Source organism: Mauremys mutica, chromosome 6, assembly GCF_020497125.1.
Source record: "Mauremys mutica isolate MM-2020 ecotype Southern chromosome 6, ASM2049712v1, whole genome shotgun sequence".
In the NCBI taxonomy this organism is placed as follows: domain Eukaryota; kingdom Metazoa; phylum Chordata; order Testudines; family Geoemydidae; genus Mauremys; species Mauremys mutica.
The window spans coordinates 45303721-45325469 of record NC_059077.1 but is presented as its reverse complement, the minus strand read 5'-3'; the positions used below and the strand labels follow the sequence as shown (position 1 = coordinate 45325469).

The following is a 21749-nucleotide window of genomic DNA, read 5'->3' as shown; positions in this document are numbered from 1 at the left end:
ACCTGATTTCTCAGACATTTCCTGTTCTACTGCTTGACTGAATTGTGATAGATTAGGTGAATTACTGTTATTGGCACATAAATCTGTATTTTGTCTGGTCTCCTGAAGGTCTTGTCTTATTCTTTTAGCTTGGATTGTTTCTGTTTCAAGTAATGGTAACATTATAGGAGTATTATTCTTTGCAGTTCTTTCTGCTTCACTTTTCTCAATGCAACATCTTCCAGTGCTTTGCTCTCCACTTCTCTCAGCAGTCATTCCCTCATCTGTTTGTTGAACAAAAGGACTTAAAATATCTGTGCCATGACTCTCATTACTTTCAGAAACGTTAGCTCTATTAACTGATTGATGAAAATTAATGTCAAAGTGTTTATGTAGCATAGGCAAAGTACTTCTATGATATAATTATCTAAATCTTTGGAAATATTTTTGCATTATGAACATTTTGTTCACTATATAATGAAAACTGGAATCAATAAGGATTCAAAAATTGTTCTGTGAAAATGTGGTGTTTTAGTCTGGTTTCTCTTTAAAGAAAAATTCTTTAACAAAGAGTGCTTAAGAATTTCTTCATTTTCATTACTTTAGTCAATATCAATATTATAGTTATATTTTGATAGTAACAAAATAACTACCAGGGGCTCGGCTGCAAAAATGTCCAATCAATTAATTTTGTACACCTGGTAATATTTCTGGAATGCAATTCATGCATTGCCATTTGTGTATGCTACTGTATATGCTGCACATATTGCGCTGCTCGAAAAGATCTATTACAAACTACATGTCTACAAAGAATTCCTAAAATTGTATAAAAAATAAAACTTTTCACCTGATTTTTGGGAAGTTTCCTGCTCTGTTTCTTGGGTCAGCTGAGATGGATGAAGTGAATTCTTGTTCATACAACTAGTGGAATACAAATCTGTGCCTAAGCTGATTTCCTGAAGGTCCTGTCTCTTTCTTTTCACTGGAAATGCTGCTTTTTCGTGTAGCTTTAAAGCTGTAGATGTGTTAATCTCTGAATTCATTTCATCTTCAATTTTCTCAGTGCAACATCTTCCAGTGCTTCCTTCTGTGCTTAGCATCATCCTCATTCCCTCATCTGTTTGATGAGCAAAAGGCCTTAGCACACTGATGCTAAAATTCTCAGGACTTTCAGAATCACTAGCTCTATTAACAGCTGCTGAAAATTCATGCAATGAAAGCGTTTCTGTACTTGTTTGAAGTGTTTGTACAGTGCAGTTATCTACATCTTTAGAGACATTTTTATAAATGTTTTGATTCTCATTGTCAATATACTGTTCAGATAGGACTGTATAGCCTGAATCAGTGAGGTTTACAGTTCCCTGTGGTGAAAGTGTAGTTAGGCTTTCTGATTCTAGCCGGTTTCCCTGTAAAGAAATATCTTCAAAAAGAGGTAAAGAGTGTTTTAAACTTTGTTCCTCCTCATTAATTCTGTCTCTATCGATATCAAAGTTAATTTGATCTTTGGAGTTTTCCGAATAAAGAAACTGGTCGGATGGTCTATTATTCTCATTGTAAATGATATTTTCTTCAACAAAGTGGATACTACTTATTCTCTTAGCTGCAGTCAGACTCTTGTCACCCATGCTACCATCTTTATTGTGGTTAAGACAATGGCATTCATTATCCTGATTCATAAAACATTGCTCTGCAGTCACAAGAGGCACACTGATTTCTTCACACAAAGAAAGTACTGAGTGAGAATCAAGTTCTGTTAACTCAACATTCTCAGACTGCTCTGTAGATGCTTTTACTACAGGAATTGAGGATTCAGTGCACAGTGAACTAGTTACCTGGTCTATCATTATTATTGAAGGTTTGTTGTTGCTTCCATAAGTCTTCTCCCTTTCTTCTGAAACTGGAGTATCACTATTACAGAAGTCACGTTCTTTTTGCATTTCTGCCTGTTTGGGTATGCTGGGCTTTTCCCCTACTTCACAAATATTATCTGAACTATAATTATGATGTACACAGGACCTAGTTATTCTTTTTGAAAAAGAGGTATTAACTATGAACCCAGTGTTATGTCCAACATGAGGGTCATATGTTTTGTGGCTTCTGCTTCTTGTTTTGTCTCTAGATGTATCTGAAGGAGACACAATTGTCCTGTACTCACTGACATTCTCGATAGATACAATCTTTTCTACAGTCCCTGCTGATTTCTTTGTCTGTGTTGGAACCAGTCTTGTATCTTTTGAGTTTTTTTCATTCAACAATCTTTGATCCTCAAATACTCTGGAGATGGAACCTTTGGTATTTCTTATTGAATTCTCTTTGCTACTTTGTTCAAAGCTGACAAATCCTTGCTTTGATATATTATTATTACCAACACCAGAATTGTGAACTGTGCTATCTGAATGTACTTCCAACTACAAAAGCAAAACATGACTAATTTAATTTTCTGGTAGATTGCTTTGTAATATTTCATTCTAGGTTGCTGCTTCAACTGTATAGTCAATGCTACAAGTCACAAAATATGGTAGAACTCAACTGGACTTGTCTTGGTGATTATTTCACATCTGGTGATCTGCTTGGAGCAGAAACACAACAAAAACTAAACTAAAAGTTGAAAGCATCAATGACACTATCAAAAACATGTTTTCCAAATAAAGGGTCTATTTTTGTATTTATGATACTCTGTTTGGTGAATGCTTATCATCAATAAAATATAAAACAGTGTTTTAGGATGTAAGTTAAACATAGAAAAAATGAAAACACTTATATTCCAATACAGTATTTCTGAGAATGATAGTCTCTACCAAGGTAAAGTACACAGACATTTACCATAACACATAAAATTATAGCAAGTAAGAAAAAAGGTCTTTCCACACCTCATTATATGCTAAAAATATTATTAGTCATGAAATGTTTAGTATGTACTGTTTCTGAAGAGCATTTCAGAAATGCTCTACCTTTCTACTATACTTTATTGTAGAATAGCAGATGCATGACTGTTCACCACCAAATGACAATGATTGTTCCTTAAAAAAAAAAAGTTACCTGATGCTGGTTTGTGTCATTTATTCTTTGAGCATTTAATGTACTCTCTACATCCTTTTTAGCTGAAAGGAAAACGAGAGATTGAAAGGATCAATATCAAAAGAAAATTACAATTCTCTGTTTTACAGGCACAGCATCCTATGCTCAGAGTCTAGCTCGTAGTGAAACCTAACAGCTATTTGCTATCTGGAAATAACAAAAAAACCCATAAGGATCAAAAAAGTTAGACATTAAAATCATGAGCTCAGATCTCCAGTTGTACCAGAAGTCTGCTTGGTACAGTTGAGGAGAAGGAGGAGTAAATGTGGCTTTAAGCATCCTGATTCCTGAGGAGGTTGGTAGCCTGTCTGACCCTCAGTGAAATTTAAGAGTAGCCACAAGGCTTCTCTAAGTTACACATGCTGCACTGGCCCTTTAGAGGCCATTCTGAAGCCAGTGATAGCTGGTTCACAAGTTGCTCAAGTCATGCCCCTTCCACCCCCAGTATGCTTTGTACACTGGTCAGAGGAAGGAAATGGGATGGTGTAAAAGGCAACTCATCAGCTCTACACCTGCCAGGGATTGCCCCTGAATCAGTTTAATTGCTGGCTGGTTGTTTAAATTAGCTTTCTGGCCACCCCTTTGTGTTGCCAGAGTGGCACAAGTGGGCTGGAATAGGGGCCAGGATCTGGCTCTAGATATTTATGTAAATAGATCATGCACTAAAATCATAGCATATAACCACTGTGATCTTACATTCCAGTATTTATAGCTTTATCAACAGTTAAAAACAGTCCTTCTAGAGCTGGGAGCTTTCTCCTAAGGCACATGTAAAGTTAATCGGGAGAGGAATAAAAGACACACATTCACCTTCTATCGGTTACTAAATAGTCATACAACAGGACAGAAAAACGTAAAGAAGGAATTCTTTTTACAGAAAACATGGAGAGTGTAAAAATTCTCATGTGTTCAAAAAAATTGAAATTCAAACCACATAACAGTGACTACTTATTGGCTATGAAACTGGTTTCAATAAAGTTCAAGTAACTGAAGAATTTTCATGGTGACGACCATGTCTCCATGGCCCACAAGCATCATGATACTTTGCACTAAGATATCCTACACTGAAACTCAATACCTGACTGAGACACAGAATGAGAGGTTACTCACTTAGTGCAGTAACTGGAGTTCTTCAAGATGGGTGTCCCTATGGGTGCTCCACTTCAGGTGTGGTTGCACTCCATGAGTCTTAGAGCTGAGATTTTCTGTAGTAGTGCCTGTTTAGCCCACGCATGTGCTCCAGATATCCTCATGCCCTGTACCAAGGATATATAGAGTTGCATGGGCAAAACGGCCTCAGTTCCTTCTCTACCATGAAGTCCTATAAGACAGAACTCCAAAGCAGAGGGGAAGGAGGATGGGTATTAGAGCACCTGTAGGGACATACATTTCAGAGAATTCCAGTTACTGCATATGACAGAATACATCCCTGTATTCACACCCTACACACTACTGTAATAATCTTTGTATAAAGTACAAAGCTGCCTTGTAAGGTATCATTTGAAAACTCATAATTTGCTGATCAGTATTGTCCTGGTAAAATATGTGTGGTAACATTGTATATGAAGTTATAAGATTCCCCTGGATGGTGTTATTAACACATGTTCCAAACCCCACAGCTCTGCTCAACAGATGTCTGGCAAACAGGTCTGTCCTAAACAAAGAAATGTGTGCTCTGCTTAATTTGCATTTAAGCAGTAAACAAAGTCATCAAGCAGGAAAGAAAGACAAAGGAAGTTAAAAAGGTGGGGAAAAACAGCAGGGAACATCCTTCCACATAGATTCTTTGTCTCCTAGTATCCAGCTGGAAATGTTTTTCAAGAGGGGGACTGAAACTATAAAAAGGAGAGACAAATATCCCAAGACATCCCTCTCTCTTTCTCCCTGCCTATCACATTCATTACACATGAAGAGAAAAAGGAAGCAGATGTTGGACTCTGGGAGAGGGGTCCTGACCTGAAACTTTTGGCAGCAATCTGGTGAAGCATATGGTAAGAAACTTTGCTTGAATCTAATATAGTTTGTTAGGTTAGACATTAGTAAACATCTTATCTTTATTTTTCTTGTAACCATTTCTGACTTTTATGCCTCATTACTTGTATTCACTTAAAATCTCTCTTTGTAGTTAATAAACATGTTTTACTATTTTATCTAACCCAGTATATTTAAATTGAAGGGTCTGAATAACTATTTGAGATAATAAACTGGCATATTATTCCCTTAAAGGAATAACAGATTTAAAATGTTTGTACTGTCTAAGAGAGATTGGGCAGTACAGAACATGCATTTCTATGTTTGGTCACCCTGCAGTATAACCAAGGCTGATGAGAGACAGAATGTAACCCAAGTGTGGCTGGCAGGCTGCAGTTACACACAGACACTCAGGGTGTGACTTGCATGCCAGAAGGCTGTTTGTGAGTGGCCCAGGTGGGAGCTACTTCACTAAGGCACCCAAGATTGCAGAGCAAGGGTAACACAGCCCTCCACTGGTCTGGATTGTACCCTGGTATGTCACATTGCACAAGCAGAGTAACCTCTCCTTCTTCTTTGAGTAGCATCCCTATGGGTGCTCCACTTCAGGTGACTTCGAAGCAGTATCACCTGAAGGTGGAGGGGGCTTTGGAACTGGATCCCAAACACTGAAGAAAGGACTGCCATATCAACAGTCACATCTGATCTAGTGTCATTTATCAGCATGTAGTGTTTGGAAAAAGTGTACACTGAAAATTTCAGTATTTGGAAAAAAATTCATAGCCATGGAGACAGCTTGGGATATTGCTGAATGGGTCATTACTCTTGAAGGGGGCTAAATATTAGCAGTTTGATGATGAACAAGAATATAACACGAAGCCCACTTTGGAAGTCTTTGGGTGGAAAATGAAGATCCTTTGGATCTGTCTGCAACTGAAGTAAACAGTGTGGGAGAGTTTCTGAATGGTTTAGTTCTGTCCAAATAGAAGGTTAAAGCCCTTCTAATGTCCAAGGTATGGAGGGCAGCCTCCCCTCTAGGGTGGCGAGGCTTTGAAAAGTACACAGGAATGCGGATAGCTTGATTAATGTGGAAATTGGAGGATATTTTAAATATTGCTGTGCCAGCATCCCAAGTTCATATCTTTTTATCCTTGAAGAAAATCATGAAGAGAGGACTACCCATTAACCTTCCTAGTTCTCCAATCCTGTGGGCAGAGTTAAGTGAAAGGGATAATGGACTTTTCACCCACGCCTCATGGAACACTTGGAGGACGGTGATTCTGTGTCAGGCAATGCTGGCTGGCTGTCCACCAGGGTCTTCAGAGGGACTCTACCCTTCTGCTTCTGTTCCTGCAGTTCAACCAGATGCCTCAACATATCTGCTTAGTCCCTCATAATCTGAAGCATCTTATCCGGTGCTGCACGCTCTTGCTCATTGGAAGCTTTCCTGCTCTCCATGTCCATGTCTAACTTCTCAGACAGTGAAATCCTCCACACTCTCAGCTTTGTGTCAGCTGTCCTAGAGGCGTTCATTCTCTCGGTGAACATGTCCTCACGCATTCCCTTTCTCCTCCTTCTAATTAGCTAAAGTCTTCTTTCTGGTGCTGATGACACGCTGAAGGACACATTTCCAGCTGTTAGTCATGGGAAAAAATAAAGGAGCCATTGTACATGAATAAAATGTTTCCATAGCAAGGCCGTTTTCATAAAAAGAAACAATCCCTTATTACATTAGGTGCAGGCCACAACATAATCAGAATCTGTAACTGTTCACCGTGCTGTTTTGCTTCTCCAGCCATGGTGAGTAGGCCCCCTGGGCCAGGGGTGACCGCACTTTTAATGAAGTTTATGACAGGCTCATGTCAGGAGCAGAGGTAGCTAGTCGAACAATGGCCCTTCCCCATAGCATCACGGGAAGCTGTTTACAAACTGGGTGGGGAGGAATGTTTTCACTCCCAAATTGCGGAATCTCTCATGTGGGGCCCCAGGCCCCTATCAGTCACTTTAAACTACTTGCTGACTTGTGCTGAGCACAATAAAGGCACATTAGCGGCTGTATGGTTTGGCGATCCAGTATGGGGGGGTGGGGTTTCTACATGCCCTTTTTTTCCTTGTAAGAGCACTTTTAATGAGAACTTCCCCCATTTCCCCAAGGCGACCCTATGTGATATCAGTCTCCTGAGGGTAACAGAGGTGGAAAGGAAGGAGATGCTGTATAGATCCGGTCCTTATGCTGCTATGTTGTGTACTGCAATGATGCCAGTAGAGTTAATTCAGGAGTTGCTTGGGAAAGTATCCTACCATGGTGGAAGAAATAAGACTGCCCTGCCCAGAAACTTTCTGCAAAGGATTGCAGAGTATCTCCATGAAAGTTTCCTAGAGCTATCCATGGAGGATTCCTGGGCTATCCCAGTCTACATAAACAGTCTTTTCTGGAGGCCACTCTCTGCATAGCTTGTAAGCAGAGAACCACAGCACCTCACTTTTTCTTCACAGTAAACATGCAATACCACTGAATGTATGCACTCACTAAAGTTTAACTGGACTTTGATTGTAACTGTATACTCACCAGAGGTGCCTTCCCCGGCATCACGGTCGGCCACCTTGATGTCCTGCGACTCACAGGACTCCAGGGTTAAAAATATTTCCTGGCTCTCAGGGAGAATGGATCCACCACTCTCCTGTCTCCCATTCTCCTCCTCCTCCTCCTCTTTTTCATCCACCATATCATCCTTCTTGTTGTTCTTAGACTCACACACCTGTGAGGTGTCCATGTTGCTTGTGGGGGTGCTGGGGGTCATCCTCAAGAATCGCATGCAGCTCGTTGTACAACCTGCATGTGTGGGGTTCAGCACCAGAATGACTGTTCACCTCCCTTGCCTTCTGGTACACTTGGCGAAGTCCTTTTATTTTCACACAGCACTGTTGTGTGTCCCTTGTGTAGCCCTTCTCTCCCATTCCATGAGCGATCTTTGCACAGATGTCAGCGTTTCTTCTGCTGGATTAGAGCTCTGATTGCACAGACTCTTCTCCCCACACAGCGATGAGATCCACTATCTCCTGTGAAGACCAGGCTGGAGCGTGTTTGGGGTGTGTAGTCTCCATGATCATCTGTGCTTAAGGTGGCACGCTCCCAATGCTGATCAAACAGGAAATGGGAAATCAAAAATTCCTGGGGCTTTAGCAGGGGAGGGACTGTTTCCTGTGCACCTAGCTGCAGTGCAGCAGAGTTCAGAATGATCTCCAGAGTGGTCACAGATGAGCATTGTGGGACACCACTTGGAGGCCAATTAAGTCGAATTACACAACACTGCGTCTGCACTACCTCACAGTCAACCCATGAAAATCTAATTAAATGCTACGCCTCTCGCAGAGCTGGATTACAGAAGTCGACATTAGAGGTGACTTAGGTCAGTGTAAAGGACCTGACAGACACATACATTAACAGGTCAATGGGACACAATCATTCTGGGGTACAAAATATATCAGAAGGACAGAACAGGTTGTGCGGGGGGGGGGAGAAAGTGGCACTGTAGTGAGGCGGCCTGGCTCCCAGCCGCACCTGAGAGGGCCGAGCCAGAACAGCCGCCTCAGTGGGCGGAGCCACCGCCACCTGTCCCCACCCTCCGGAAGTCAAGGGGCGGGACAGGAAGTATAAAGACCTGGGCCCAGTGCTCAGTTGCTGTCCGGCCGCTGGAGAGGACAGACGCTACTGACCGAGCTCCTGTTAGATCGAGCCTTCCCCGAGCCCGGTACCCTGAGGAGGGCTGGCCGAGCCTTCCCCGAGCCCGGTACCCTGAGGAGGACTGGCCGAGCCTTCCCCGAGCCCGGTACCCTCAGGAGGACTGGCCGAGCCTTCCCCGAGCCCGGTACCCCGAGGAGCAGCCTGACCGATCCAGCGCTCAGCACCCCGAGGAGCCCACAATGTGGGACCCGGCGGAGGACGCTAGAGATGAGCAGGTACCAATGGAGGGGGAGATTGGAAGTAGCCCTGGGGTAGCCGACCCCGTCTGGCTACAGCAGACTTCGAGCCAATGTTGGTGTGTTGCGGTCAGGACCCCACCGACACAGCAGCAGACTAACTGCCGCTGTTAGGGCCCCAGGCTGGGACACAGTGGAGTGGGTGGGCCTGTGTCCCCCCTGACACCCCACTCACGGGTGGCAGTCTCCCCCTTTCACCCACAAGCAGGCATAGAAGCCTGGACTTACTGTTGTTTGCTCAGCTCCTGCCTGAGGACCTGAGCCCCTAGACTGCTGTGTGTCTGCTCAGCTCCTGCTTGAGGACCTGAGCCCTAAAGTACTGACTCTGTTTGCTCAGCCCCTGCCTGAGGGTCTGAGCCTCTGAACTACTGCTTGTTGCCCCGCCCTGCCCTAGGGCTTGGCTTAAGAGACTGTTTGTTTGCTCGGCCCTGCCTGGGGGTCTGAGCCTACAAACTACTGTTTGTTGCCCCGCCCTGACCTAGGGCTGGGCCTTAACTACTGTTGGTTTTTGCTCAGCCCTGCCTGAGGGCCGGATACTACTATTTACTGTCCCGCCCTGACCTAGGGCTCGGACTCTGGAGGCTGAACTGCTTACTAGCCTCGCGTAGTGAGGCGGCCTGGCTCCCAGCCACACCTGAGAGGGCCAAGCCCCCACACCGGACGGTTACAGGCACTATATGTGGAAGAAAATGTAGAATCAAATGAAGTAAAAATCTTAAGTGAATCCACGTTTCATAGAATCTCTATTGATAGCAATTTCATGCTCTAATAAGAATATAACATTAGGGATCTATTATCGACCATCTGACCAGGACAGTGATAGTGACGATGAAATGCTACGGGAAATTAGAGAGGCTATCAAAATTAAGAACTCAATAATAGTGGGGGATTTCAATTATTCCCATATTGACTGGGAACATATCACCTCAGGATGAAATGCAGAGACAAAATTTCTTGATACTTTAAATGACTGCTTCTTGGAACAGCTGGTGCGGGAACCCACAAGGGGAGAGGCAACTCTCGATTTAGTCCTGAGTGGAGCGCAGGAGCTGGTCCAAGAGGTAACTATAACAGGACTTCTTGGAAACAGTGACCTAATATAATAACATTTAACATCCCTGTCGTGAGAAGAACACAACACTGTGGCATTTAATTTCAGAAAGGGGAACTATGCAAAAATGAGGGGGTTAGTTTAACAGAAATTAAAAGGTACAGTGACTAAAGTGAAATCCCTGCAAGCTGCATGGATGCTTTTCAGACACCATAATAGAGGCCCAACTTAAATGTATACCCCAAATTAAAAAACACAGTAAAAGAACTAAAGAAGATCCACCATGGCTTAACAACTATGTAAAAGAAGCAGTGAGAGATTAAAAAGGTATCTTTTAAAAAGTGGAAGTCAAATCCTAGTGAGGTAAATAGAAAGGAGTATAAACACTGCCAAATTAAGTGTAAAAATGTACAAAAGAAGCACTTAAAGACGATAAAGTCATTGCAGAGAAACTAAATGGATTCTTTGCTTCAGTCTTCACGGCTGAGGATGTTAGGGAAATTCCCAAACCTGAGCCGGCTTTTTTAGGTGACAAATCTGAGGAATTGTCACAGATTGAGGTGTCACTAGAGGAGATTTTGGAATTAACTGATAAACTTAACAGTAACAAGTCACCAGGACCAGATGGCATTCACCCAAGAGTTCTGAAAGAACTCAAATGTGAAGTTGCGGAACTATTAACTAGGGTTTGTAACCTGTCCTTTAAATAGGCTTCTGTACCCAATGACTGGAATATAGCTAATGTAATGCCAATATTTAAAAAGGGCTCTAGAGGTGACCCCAGCAATTACATACCGTTAAGTCCAGCAGAAGACAACGAAAATGATTAGGGGGCTGGGGCATATGACTTATGAGGAGAGGCTGAGGGAACTGGGCTTATTTAGTCTGCAGAAGAGAAGAGTGAGGGGGGATTTGATAGCAGCCTTCAACTACCTGAAGGGGGTTCCAAAGAGGATGGAGCTAGGCTGTTCTCATTGGTGGTAGATGACAGAACAAGAAGCAATGGTCTCAAGTTGCAGGGGAGGCGGTCTAGGTTGGACATTAGGAAACACTATTTCACTAGGAGTGTGGTGAAGCACTGGAATGGGTTACCCAGGGAGGTGGTGGAATCTCCATCCTTAGAGGTTTTTAAGGCCCGGCTTGACAAAGCCGTGGCTAGGATGATTTAGTTGATGTTGGTCCTGCTTTGAGCAGAGGATTGGACTAGATGACTTCCTGAGGTCTCTTCCAACCCTAATATTCTATGATTCTACCTGTGGGGAAGGTAGCCGCAAACTCCGCCATCCCCGGAACTGACAGCCAAATGCGACCAGCCATTGTCATCACCAATGAGGACAGGAAGAAGATCATCATGGTGGACGTCACAGTGCAATTCGAAAACAGGATCCCAGCTTTCCATGATGCCCGATTTCAAAAGCTGGAGAAATACACCCCTCCGGCCGACTCTCTGAGAGCTAGGGTCTATGAGGTCCAAACTCACACGCTGATCATCAGAGCCCTGGGCGCATAGGACCCTGGTAACAAGTGAGCGCTGAGAGACTGTGGAGTCGGTTAACACTATGCTCGGCTGATGCGGCAACTTATGGTGTTGGACACCGTCAGGTGGTTGAGGGACATCTACATAGAACACATCACCAGACATCGGCAATATCAGGAGGGATGAACTGGAGTGTCGATGAGAAGCACAGTCGGGAAAGTAACTAAAATACTTTCCTGATTAATTCTTTTTTCTCTAAATGGACAGCCTATCCTAAATTCTCAGTTACGAGGGACAATCTTCATTCATTGATATATTTTGCTTTCCGCCACCAACTCTCTGTATAACTTTTTTCATGAGTAATGTATCCGAATGAATGGATGCTAAATATTTAAACTGTATCATTAAATTCATTCACCTAAATTGGGGTTATTGCTGATTATGCACTATATGTATCTTATGACTTTAAAAACAAACATTGTATTTGTGGATAATCTAAACATTATACCCAGATGTACAAACACACTTTTCTCAGCCTATGCATTTTATAATTTTTTTAACATTAGCTTTAATAAATTTTTTAGTCTATATACTGTTCAAATATACACAAATGATAAACTCTGAGCATGTCTTAGGTGTATAACCTTATCATTTTATTTCATCTCATGCATGCATGTTAATGAAGACAACCAACAAGAGGACTCTGCTCCAAGTCCGCTAGTACAGTGGTTCTCAACCAGGGATACCCAGAGGTCTTCCAGGGGGTACATCAACTCATCTAGATTTTTGCCTAGTTTTACAACAGGAGACATAAAATGCACTAGCAATGTCAGTACAAACTAAAATTTCATACGACTTGTTTATACTGATCTATATACTGTACACTGAAATGTAAGCACAATATTTATATTCCATTTGATTTATTTTATAATTATATGGTAAAAATGAGAAAGTAAGCAATTTTTCAGTAATAATGTGGTGTGACACTTTTGTATTTTTATGTCTGATTTTGTAAGCAAGTAGTTTTAATTGAGATGAACCTTGGGGGTACACAAGACAAATCACACTCCTAAAAGGGGTGCAGTAGTCTGGAAAGGTTGAGAACCACTGTGCTAGTGTATCAAGTGAGCGAAGTCCATAGAAGTGTTGGCTATAAGTAAGGGACAATGGGATTTCTGTTGTTCTCTATCTAATAGTAATGAATATGCCAGAATAGCTCATTCCTACCTGATGATGAACCTCTTCTAGATTTAGTTATATAACTTTCAAGCAGTTTCTTCATACGCTGGTCAGTAGCTTCATCAAAGGCACACTTCCCCGTCTCATTTTTGAATAACGGATCAGCTCCATACCAAAGCAGTAACTCTGCCACCTAGAGGTAAAACTTTTCAGATACTTTTTCTTCTAATATTTTATTTTCCACTCCTCTCTCCTCATATATGCTTCTCTGTGGTGTACACAGAAATACCTGCCACTAGTGTTAAAATACCACTAGAGTTTTAAAATTCCCAGTAATAGAATTTACCAAGACCAGTTATTGCGCCCCAAACATTCCTCTAAATACAAGTTTGTTCCAAAGCCTTCCATTTATTTTTTTCATTTTCATTGCTTCAGTGAATAACCAGCTGACTTTCTAAAATCAAGGTCTAATAATAGAGTGTCTTGTTAACAAGCTATTTCTTAAGTTATTTTTAAAAGGTTAATCTCATGATTAAGGCCATAGTAATTCTGTCCAATTTTACTCATCCAATAAGCGTGTGTAGAAAAATTATTTTTAAGTATTAGAAAATTTGTAACTTAACGATTTCCTTTCTGGGACTTACTCCTCCCTCCCTCACTTCAGCACTATTGGGGTTTTGTTTTTCTCTCTCTCCACATATCCAAGAGGCAGTTTAGTTCTTGGACTAGGTCACATTCTCTTCTAGTCACTAGCAGAGCATTTCCTAAATTCACAGTTTGCAGGTAATTCTGTCACTGACCCAGTTTGATCTCTGCCTCCCCTGTTCACCTAATGGCGAAGGAGAATTAAGTTAAAGGAGTACTCAATCCGCAGTGAAACCCTCTCTAAAGCCACACATTAGGGGAATGCTGCCAAAGATGCTGTCAACCTGCAGACCCTCACTCAGCCAGAAACATTGAGAATTCTTAGGCTTTGTCTACACTGGTAAGTGAAAGACAAAACTTTTGTCGTTCAGAGGTGTTAAAAAAAAAAAACCCTAAAAAGACAAAAGTTTTGCTGACAACAAGCACTGGTGTGAACAGCGCTTTGCTGGCAGGAGCACTCTCCTGCCAATAACACTAACCCGGCTCATTGGGGGTGGAAGTTTTTTGTCAGCAGGAGAGCGCTCTCCTGATGACAAACAGCAGCTACATTGTGCGCCTTTTAGTAGCACGGCTGTAGCAGCACAGCTAAGTTGCTAAAAGGTGCGTAGTGCAGACAGAGCCTTACTTACCCAGTGTTAGTTGGAACTTCTATCCACGTAATGTACTTATACCATTCTCATTACTGTATTATCCAAGGACCTCACAATCTTTACTATAGTCTTCCTCACCACATTCCTGTGGGGTAGGGAAGTATCCCCATTTTACAGATAGGAAACTGAGGCAAAGGGAAACTAAATGACTTACCCGAGATCACACAGGAAGCTTGTGGAAGGGCAGAAAATTTAACCTGTGTTTCGCAGGTCCCAGATGAACACCCTAATTATGGGATCGGTGACTGGCCTTGAGAAAGCAGGATAATTTTCTTCTGGATTTGGAGAGCTGGAGAAGATTTTAGGGACAGAACTTGCTACTGCCCAGCAAAAAAGCTAAAATCCTGAGATGAATAAGGGTTAGACAGGAGCAATAAATTGCTCTCTGGGCAATGCTGGAGACAGACATTCTGGCAGTGGTGGAAGAAGTATGCTTACACTTGGTCTACACTACAGAGTTAGGTCTCCATAAGGCTGCTTATGTCAACCTAACTATGTCAGTGTCTACACTACAGCGTTGTTCCCGCCAAGGTAAATGCCCTACTACACCGACATAGTAACTCCACCTCTATGAGAGGTGTAAGGCTTATGTCGGTGTAGGAGAGCTGTGAGCTGTGAAACTGACAAGAAAGATGGCTCCTAGCTCCCCAGCCAGGCTGCTGCCAGGTCTCTGCTCCCCACTAGGAACCATGCCGCTGGGGTCCCAGCTCCCCACCAGGAACACGGCAGCTGGATTCCAGGCAGAGATCTCCCTGCCAGAGGCAAGAAGCCCTGGGTGGCTTTCTCCCTGCTCCTGGCTGGAAGCAGATAGGCAAGAAGTCCATGGGGCAACTAGGCTCCTAGAGGGGCATGGACCTGTGTGGAGCTGAAAGCCCTGGCTCTCAGCCCCCGACACTGCTCCTCTTCAGTCAGTGGAAGCGCTCGTGGTGAGGACACGCACCACTGACAGAAGGAGTAATTACTGCGGTGGCTGTTAGTCAACCTAACATAGGTTGACATAAGATCAGGGCCGGCTCCAGGCACCAGCGAAGGAAGCAGGTGCCTGGAGTGGCCAATAGAAAGGGGCGGCATGTCCGTCCGTGACTGGGGCAGCACGTCCGGGTCTTTGGCCACAGCGCTTCGGCGGCAGCTCAATCGGGGATTTTTTTTCCCCTTCGCCACTTGGGGCAGCAAAAGAGCTCGAGCCGGCCCTGCGTAAGATTGTAGTATAGACATGCCCTTAGTCCCAGAGCTCCTGTGCAAATATGAACTGTGTATGTTCTGTATGTTCAGAGAGAGAGGCAAAGCCCACTAATGCCAGACTGGAAGAGAGGTCAGAATCCAGAAATGTGTTATGAAACTAGAGCATAGATACTAACAGAGCCCAATAAATCCACTCTAACATTGACTATTCGGTTGACTTACTGCTTAAGACCACAGGAGTAGATTTCTCTTCAGTGTATTATAACAAGAAGGGCCAGTTTTCATAACTGTGCATGCAAAAGTACACACAACTAATTTGCACGCACAGCTGTAGAATTTACACACAAACCACACACACATTTATGAAAATGTGGCAATAAAGTAATTAAAACTCAAATGACTCACCCTGTTAACATAATGCTTTAGTGCACAGTGAGCAGAAAATAATTCAGACCAGTGATTAGAGAATAGTATTTCCCTGCGTGTCATTCATTGTTTCCCTCTAGGCTAAATGCTTGCACAGCTGGACACCTTGCTAGCAGGCACTAGTGGAGGGGAAAGTTTCACTGTGCTCCCCTTTCCTCTCTCTAGCCCTTGCTGATAAATTTCTTCATTTCTCTGTCTCTCAAACTTCCTCTTCTCTTCTTTTTGCCTGTTCTTTCCCCTCTCTCTCTCACACACACACACGCAAAATGAAAGGGAGAAAGTGAGTGGTGGAGAAGAGACAATCATAAATGTTGAGTATGGAACAAGTGAGGAAGGAAAATGATGCTCTGTCTACACTGGCTTGCATATTTGAACATTGGACTGTGTACGTGCTCATGCATGCTCCTCATACCTGCCCCAAGTGCCTGCATATGCTGTGCTGGACACAGGTATAACGAAATGTACACACGTATATACATGTCCATACTGCCACTGTTGTTACATGAGATTAGTGCTACTATTTCAGGCGCTGTATCCAAGATTCTGTGCAGCCGAGGGAAACACTCTAGGAACCACTTTGCTGTGTGTTGTGGGTACTATCCCCTGCCTTCACACATTTGCTGATGGCAGTTCCTAATCACATCACCCCTCACTGTTATTCCCTGAAAAAGTAGGTGGAAGACATTTCGCAATGAGATAACGATCTGAATCTGTTCCTGTTTCTTACTGTGGGACAATTGGTTATGCAGTGGAGCAGGTGACTGGTGAGATGTTGGATGGAATTTGGGCAGAACTTTCTGATACACTGAAGTCAGCTGACTATGAGGGTCAATAACAATTCATTCAGCTCACATGGTACTGATATGGTGAATGCCAGTGTTGCCAAGGTATGTCCTTGGGTGGACCATCACTTCTGGTGCCAGAGAACCGGCTTGGTGTGCTGGGATCACATCATTTTGGAAACCTGGAATGACCAGCAATGGCTTCAGAACTTCCAAATGAGGAAACAGACCTTCATAGAGCCATGTGAGGAACTTGCATCAAACCTCCGGCACCAGAACACTCAATTCAGGGAAGCCATACCAGTTCAGAAGCAGGTTGCTATTGTCCTATGGAAGCTGCCACCACCAGATCGGCTGCATGTCACTTTGGGGTTGGAAAGTCCATTGCTGGGGTCACAGTTGTGCAGGTTTGTGAGGCAGTTAACACTGTGATCTACTCACAGGTGGGTGCTATAAGAAAAGTTCCAGAAATAATAGCTGGATTTCAGAGGATGGGGCTTCCAAACTATGCAGGGGCCATCAATGGCACCCACATCCCAATACTTTGCCCACCAAAAGAGACAAATGCATATGTGAACCATGTTTTCTGCAAGGCTTAGTGGTCCACAGAAGCAGATTCATAACTACAAACATGGGAAATACTAGAAAGGTTCATGACACCAGAGTGCTGAGGTGATCAGGATTGTACTTGAAGGAAGGAGGATTTTATTCCCCAGAAACGATATGGTTCTGTACAGTTTGTCTGTGCCAACTGTTATTTTGGGGGACCCTGCATACCCACTCCTAACTTGTCTCAGGAAGCCATTCCCCAACACCAATGACACTGGAAAAGGGGAATTCAATTATAAGCTCTGCAGAATGGTTATGGTGTGTGTGTTTGCTAGGCTGGAAGCTCATTGGCGCTGCCTACACACCTATCTGGATGTCAGTGTCAAAATGGCCATTCATATACTCATCCCCTGCTGCACACTCCGTAACATTTGTGAGGGTAAAAGAGGAGTGTTTCCATTCCAAGTGGGCTCACAAGTCTGATTTGCAAACTTTTACAGAAAACCAGATCCCACGTACGTGCACATTGGTCCTGGTTCCCAGCGGGCAAGGGAAATTATGAGCACCATACATGCACACATCTTGCCACAGCAGGGAGGCAGAGGTTGACATCTGCCTGTGCTGAGGGATACCTTCCCACCTTATGCAGCTGCTGGGAATGCATATAACAAGGGAACATTGGTGCCTATTTGTGGGGCTACATAGCTTTGTGAGGGTTTCATTTCCCTGTAGCCAAAGATCATTTACTGTTTGTTCCTGTGACGTTGCCCTGATGCAGTCATTTTGTTTTTTGACCATTCATTGTCAGCAGTCCTAACTGCATTCAGGGGCTGTTACAGAGCACTAATCCCTATTACCACTGAAGCTGGTTAAGCTTTCAGTGGGGAGTGGGGGGCATTTATGCACAGGTTAGTGGCAGATGGTGTCATTGCCTGTGTTGCTACTGGTACTGTTTCAATTTTCTGCATTTGAACTAATCCATACAGATATTCATCTACCCATTTTCTGTGTTTCTGACTTCCATTGCGTTGAAAACTAGTAGCACTTTCTGTAAGAACACAATACTAACTGCACTTTCCCATCCCTCCCATGTATACTTGGGACTTAGTATATTTCTGAGCCTCAGGAGGGAGGGTTTGGTGGGGGACAGACAGAAAAGTGTTTGCAGTATCATGGCATCAGATAATTATATACCATTCAATTTCATGAGCTTTGAATTGTGGGGCCCAATTCTGAATCTGAAATCATCTGCAGCTCACCAAACGTAGGAAGAAGGGGCCACACACAAGTCTAGGAAACGATAGTATTTATTAGAAGTATTAGATAGAATGAATAGTATTAGATTGAAATATTTTTTAAAAGGAAGGGTCAAAAACAAATCTTTAAAAAATACAGGGAATGCAAGTGGGAACACCGGCCATATACTACTGTCTCTGTATCTGTCTCCTTGACCACCTCCTGACAAGAAGGAATGACAGGAGAAAGTGATTTTGGAGAAAAACGGGAATGTCTCCTGCAAGGGACTTGGGGGATGGGCACTTGATGGGGTTCTGGAACTCCTGCAGACTCATCATTCCCCTCCTGGTCACTCAGCGGGGTCCCCCTGTGAGGGTTTTTGGGTGCTAGTGAAGGAGTCCTGCAGGCTCTGTTCTTCTCCCAGTCACTTAGGGGGGTTCTTGAAACAAGATCCTCTGGCTCAGCAGCATCCTGCATGGCAGCTGGAGAAAGAAATGGAGATAGCAGTTCATGGACTGGTTCAGTAGCCTCACCAGCAGGTTGACCTCAAACTCATTCAGCCACAAGTCCAATGGGAGAATGCTCCCATTCTCTGTGCTACGCTTCCTGCTCCATGAACCAGTACATCAGTGTCTCTTCCAGATGAAGTGCCCAATCCTTCCATGCCCAGAGAAATTGAAATGGTTCCTGGTTTCCCCTGCCCATGCCTAGATGCAGCTCTTCCTGGGTTCTTCTCTGTCTATCTCTGGGGCATTGCTCCAGCCCTCTTTGTGGAGTGGTTTCACTCCCAGGAACTGAAGGTCCTACCAATTGAAAGAGAAGGGTAGAATTACAATTTTTGTCCTTGGGAAAAAGCTCAGAAATCCTCCCACATGACATAACTTTACTGTAGAAGGCCACAATTTTGATACTTTTCAGCATTCCATAAATGTGACTTTTGAAGGATCCTTGGTTCTTAGGCAACTTTTGCAGCCCATGAGGAAGGAGCACAGGCTACTAACGGTAAATAAACTGTACTAATATTTTTAAAAAATGTAAATGTTCATAGAGTCTCAAGGTAGTGGGCAGGGGGAAGAGAGAGTGGCAGTTCCTTCCAGGGTCCTAAGTTACCAGTTTGCAATTCCTTTTTTAAAGGCTGGCTAACATTTGGAAAACATAGCTGTTTCCAAGAATGGAAAAGAGAAGTGTCTCTCTGTCCTGTGGAGGAGATCTGCAATCTATGCCAGAGAGATGTTTCTGCTAACGGTCACTCCTTTACATATTGATAAATGAAGGGGGTTGGTCTGCTATGAAGGTGGACCAAGCAGAGTTGCACTGCTGTAAAACCTCAAGACGCAGCTAGAGTTTCTGCTACCCTGGAAACTTGCTGAAATATGCTTGTGCAGCATAGCTCAGTGCAGGGAGAGGCAACACACCAGGGACAGAGCCAGTAACAATTTTGTAATCTTCCAAGGGAGAAAAGACTACTGTGACTAACATCTCCTCAGAGAACCAAAGTGTTCTACAACTGTGTTCTGTTCCCTCCCCATTCCCAGACCTAACATCCCCTCCATCCGCCCACCCCATTCCACATAGCTGCCATTTGTAAGGTGATGGTAAGCTCAGGCTGGTGGGAGAAGCACTGAAACTGTGTAATCTTTAAAAGAAAAAAAAGACAGCTGTTACTAACTTTAGACAACCTACTATAAGCTTTCTGCAACTGTCCCATCCCCAACTGGGATTTTTCTAACCTGACCCCTTCCTTCCCATGGTCTGTGCAGCCCCAGGACCTTTCCTGTCTGACTGCTGGCCAAGAAAGACACAAACACAGGGACAGTGATTTTTCCTGAATAATCTGTTTTTAAGAAATAGCTTTATCCAAATGCATAATACAGGTTCGTCAGAAATCAATAAAACCATTGATTTATAACTATGTCTTGCTTGGGGACCATTGAGGGGAGGGGAAGCAGGGGCTGGTTGGCTGGAGCAGGGGAAAGTTGGAGGAGTTTGGTAGGGAGAGGGACATGACAATTCCATGGCTTTCAGCACTGCAGTTCAAACAATGCATGGCATATTATCCAGAGGAGAACAGTCAGTGCACAGTATTTCAAATTTAGCACATGAAGAGGGGATATTGGCAGGGAAGGTCCATTGTAACTTACCAGCCTTACGTTTTGGTTTCTGCCATGACTTGGGACCCTCGTTGGGTTCATCGGGGTAGGGGGCTTCCTCAACAGGCTCCACTGGAGAGAGGTGCTGAATCACATGCTCTTCATCCTCCAGGTCTTCTGGGGCACCCTCCATGGTCCGTGCTGCCTTCTCACTCTAGCCTTCATCAGCATCCGACTGGACAATGAGGCAGGTGAGGTTGAGGAAGGGATCATGAACCACTTCAGGTTCTGTACTGGAAGCCCTTGACAGCACCTGGTCAAGCTCCTCGTAGAAGGGGCATGTACAAGAAGTGGTCCCAGAGAGACAGCTTGAGTCTTTTGGGCCCCTGTATGGGAGCCGCAACTGGTTCATGTGTTCCCGGCACTGGGCTGGAGTCCACTCAATGCCTGCCTGCTCCAGCCTCCATGAAATTTCCCAGTACAGGTGTATGTTTCTGCCGCACTGGCTGAAGTCATGGAAGACTGTGCACTCTGACCAGACATTGAAAAGCACCTAAGTGTGCTCAGTGGGCCAACTGGCTGCTCTCAGAGCAGGATGCATTTTCACCTGTATTGATCTGTATGAGTTCAACGGACAGCTGGTCACTGCAGCACGCTACTATCACTGAAAACGGTGGGACAGGAACCTTTATACAGTGGGTAAGGGTCAGGAAGAAAAGGGTTCAATGCATTGTCAGAATGGGAGTGGAGGACTATTGAAACTTGAGTCCTGGTACATGGCCCTTACCCACACCCCTCAGGCACGCTAGCTTACTCACTCTCTACATTCCTTCAGACACATGATTTGGGGTTCAGGTGTGGGTTATGACACAATCGCCTGCATAGGCATGTGTAAAGTCACTAATACGGAAATAGTTCTTAGTCAATGGAGAGGAAGGAAATAAAGATTATGAGTGACCAAAGAGGTAGCAAGAATAAGGGAAAGGGCAGAGTAAGTGGAGGAGATAATATAGCAGGAGAAACTGCATCCATCAGTTTTAAACTTGAGCTCTAGAAGCCATTTGTTATGCACACGGGGGAAAAAATAGAAAAAAATATTGGTGTCAGTCCAGATCAAAACCCTGATCTACTTTCAGTCCAATATTTTGTCTCCAACAGCAGTCTCATACTTCAAAAGACAGTACAAAAACCATATTCAATTGTGCAATAACGTGTTTTGATGTCCTCAGACAACATGAAGCATGAGACTCGTAGCATTATCAATTTGGATTACCTTTTCTGTGCTATTTTAGTATACTATTTAGTAAAATATCTCAAAGAACAGTTAGAAAAATGCAGCTAATTTCTGCTACCACACTCTAAAGAACAAATCTGTAAAATGTTGCTCATGATTTTATCTGAAGTAGGGCAGCAAGAATTCCAAATACCCTGAAATCTTAAAATGTAACCCTAAATTCTAAATAATTAGCAGCA

General features: G+C 43.6%; 1 protein-coding gene across 1 annotated transcript in view; it reads right to left on the bottom strand.

The window, feature by feature from the left end:
* The window catches only part of ANKRD31 (ankyrin repeat domain 31), a 121909-nt gene that overhangs the window by 52441 nt on the left and 47719 nt on the right, over window positions 1-21749 (bottom strand). The window contains 4 exon segments of the mRNA XM_045020100.1: window positions 3-263; window positions 827-2387; window positions 3019-3080; window positions 12765-12909. Of these exon segments, the coding sequence (XP_044876035.1) occupies window positions 3-263; window positions 827-2387; window positions 3019-3080; window positions 12765-12909 (2029 nt within the window).